Source organism: Otolemur garnettii, unplaced genomic scaffold, assembly GCF_000181295.1.
Source record: "Otolemur garnettii isolate 467f Iridium unplaced genomic scaffold, OtoGar3 scaffold00029, whole genome shotgun sequence".
NCBI classification, from domain to species: Eukaryota; Metazoa; Chordata; class Mammalia; order Primates; family Galagidae; genus Otolemur; species Otolemur garnettii.
This window is the reverse complement of record NW_003852424.1, coordinates 17622885-17625510: the sequence shown is the minus strand read 5'-3', so window position 1 is coordinate 17625510 and position 2626 is coordinate 17622885. Positions and strand designations below refer to the sequence as shown.

The following is a 2626-nucleotide window of genomic DNA, read 5'->3' as shown; positions in this document are numbered from 1 at the left end:
ACTTTGGTAAAATTAGAAAAGTTAAACCATTCTGAAAAATACAAAACAATAAAAACAAAAAAAACAACCAAACCCTAAGTTATATCTTTCTTGGTACATATACAGTAACTACAAAAAAAATTCATTTAGAAAAAGTGTTCATTAAAAAAAATTCCCTCTTATAATTCTCAACTGTCAAGTTAAAAAACTGAATTTAAATGATCTATAAATTCAAACCATCCCCAAACACCCATCCAGTGTCAGGAAGAACTGGATGTCCACAGTTTTTAGAACCTGGTTGGCAATTTCAGTAAATTCAGTGCTAAAAACAAAGAGCCTACTCTTTAGAAAGAACAAACGAACCAAAGGCACTTGAACGTGGCTTTGTGTACTGGCTTCCCTGCTCTCAGACAGTATCAGCCGCACACGCAGCCCCCACGTGGAGTAGAGTCCAGCTGAGGTAGGTTCTCCAGGCCCCAACTCTCTGCTCATATGGGCAGAGGATTTTTCATGTGGATCTTAGACACCAAGCAGCCTGGCAGGGATGGCTTTATGGGAAGAGTTTAAACTGAGATTTTTCCTCTTTTCCTTTCAACTTCTTGATGGACGGCTGGATCACAGATCACGCGGATGCCCATGGCCACCACAGGAAACCATCTTGCTGGATTTTATACGATGAGATGCCATCAGGAAAGATGTACTTGCATTGGCCTTGGGAGCCAAAGCCACAAACCTTGAAAAGAGATTGTTCTAGGTGGCTGAATACCTTCTTGCTAGTTGGTGGTGGGAACTTCTGAGAACTTGACACCAGAAACATAAGCAGCCTTTATGCCATAGTTTTTTTGCTGATAAATTTCAGGCTTTATAACATTTTAAAAACTAAACAAAATACTGAGAAGTCCAACTTTCAAGCCAGAATACATAAATTCCTGAAAATGTATAGATTAAAAAACAAAATAAAAGGAAGACAAGCCTTTTTAGGAATGGAGGAAAAACTATAAGTTAACTAAGAACAACATAAGGGCCAATTAAAGACCCTTCCAGCATATTTTAAGTAAAACCTCTGCCAAGAAGTGCTTGTGATCACCGGCCATTGCCATAGCCGGGGAAGAGCTGATTGAGGATGGTCTGCAGTGGCTGGTTCACCTGCATGGCATAGCTGCGGCCCAGGTCATAGCGGCAGGCTGGACAGCTGAACACCTGGGCCCGGAAAGATCTGTCCAGGCAATCCTACAAGACAGAGGTCATAGGTGAGGCAACCTGTCCATACCATCTGGTTGACTCCTGGCCACCTCTTCTGGGAGTCTGGGTAGTGGCTGTCCCCAAAGACTTCTCATAAGCTCCAGGCTCACTTTCTACCCATCACTAGCCTGGCCTCCCCAAGGATGCCTCCGACACAAGTTTATCCCGCCTCCAGGCCTTTGCTACTATAGGTCATACCTCCTAAGGTGAATGACTCTCTTGTCATTCACACCTCAGCTAAAGTCACCTCAAAGAGGTCCTTCCTTGCCATTCCTGGAGAGTCACAGGCAGCCCTACCTGGGCCCATCCCAGCAGTTCACTCTGGTCACCGCCTGCTGGAGTGCCCTGTTTACCAATATACTTCTGTGTAATAGGCTGGACACTCTAAGGCCTGCAGCTATGTCTTTTCTCTCCCAACACTGAGCATTGCGTCCAACACAGAGAAGACACTCAAATGTCAATGGAAGGAAACCAGTAAGGATGGAAAGAAGGCACCAGGACTGACAGACTTAGACTTCTAGGTTCAAACTCAATTCCCAACCAGTCCATCCCTGGTGGAGATAAGCTTTAGCTTTCCAACCAAACAGGGAAGCCGTCATCCACCTGGCCAGGCTCTGGGGGAGGAAGGAAGCAGCGCACACAGGTATGTAGGCACCTGCGCAGGTACGCATCTTATGAAGGATGTCATCACAAAACTAGATAAGGAAACAAATGTCAACACAGAGGAGAGGCTGACACCACAGTACGTTCAACCAGCACATGTAGGCTGTATTTTTGAAGACTCCTGAATTCTTTCTCAAGACGAAGTCTACGTATGGTCTTGATTTCAGAAACAAAAGGTACGTCTTTCTGTTCAACATACCTAACATCTGGATGCACAGGCAAACATGTTAGGCTCTGGCTAACAAATATGGTTTGTCCACACAATGGAATATGATGCAGCCTCATAAAAGAGGAAAACTGACACAAGCTGTAACCTGGATGAACCTTGAGGATGCTGTACTCGATGAGAGAAATAGACATAGAAGGACAAATCCTATGTGATCCCACTCACAGAAGCCCCTTATACAGCAACAGAAAGTAGAATGGTGACTGCCAAGGGCCTGTGGAGAGTCTGTTTCGTGGAGACAGAGTTTCAGTTTAGGAAGATGAGAAAGTTCCAGAAATGGAGGGGAGGGATGGCTGCATAGCAGTGTGTGTGTGTATAATGCTGCTAACTATGTACTTAAAATAAGATCAGATGATAAGTTTTATGTTATATGTATTTTACCATAATAAAATTTTCTAAAAAGGGTTAAAGCAAGGCTCGGTGCCTGTGGCTCAAGCGGCTAAGGCACCAGCCACATACACCTAAGGTGGCGGGTTCGAATCCCCAGCCCGGGCCCGCCAAACAACAATGATGGCT

At 44.6% G+C, this 2626-nt stretch overlaps 1 protein-coding gene across 1 annotated transcript in view; it reads right to left on the bottom strand.

Annotated features, from left to right (window-relative positions):
• Positions 1–1062: 1062 nt before the first annotated feature.
• Positions 1063–2626, bottom strand: part of UHRF1 (ubiquitin like with PHD and ring finger domains 1) — a 38099-nt gene continuing 36535 nt past the window's right edge. Inside the window, exon 18 of the mRNA XM_012804450.2 lies at positions 1063–1209. Within this exon, the coding sequence (XP_012659904.1) occupies positions 1063–1209 (147 nt within the window). The remainder of the gene's footprint in view (positions 1210–2626) is intronic.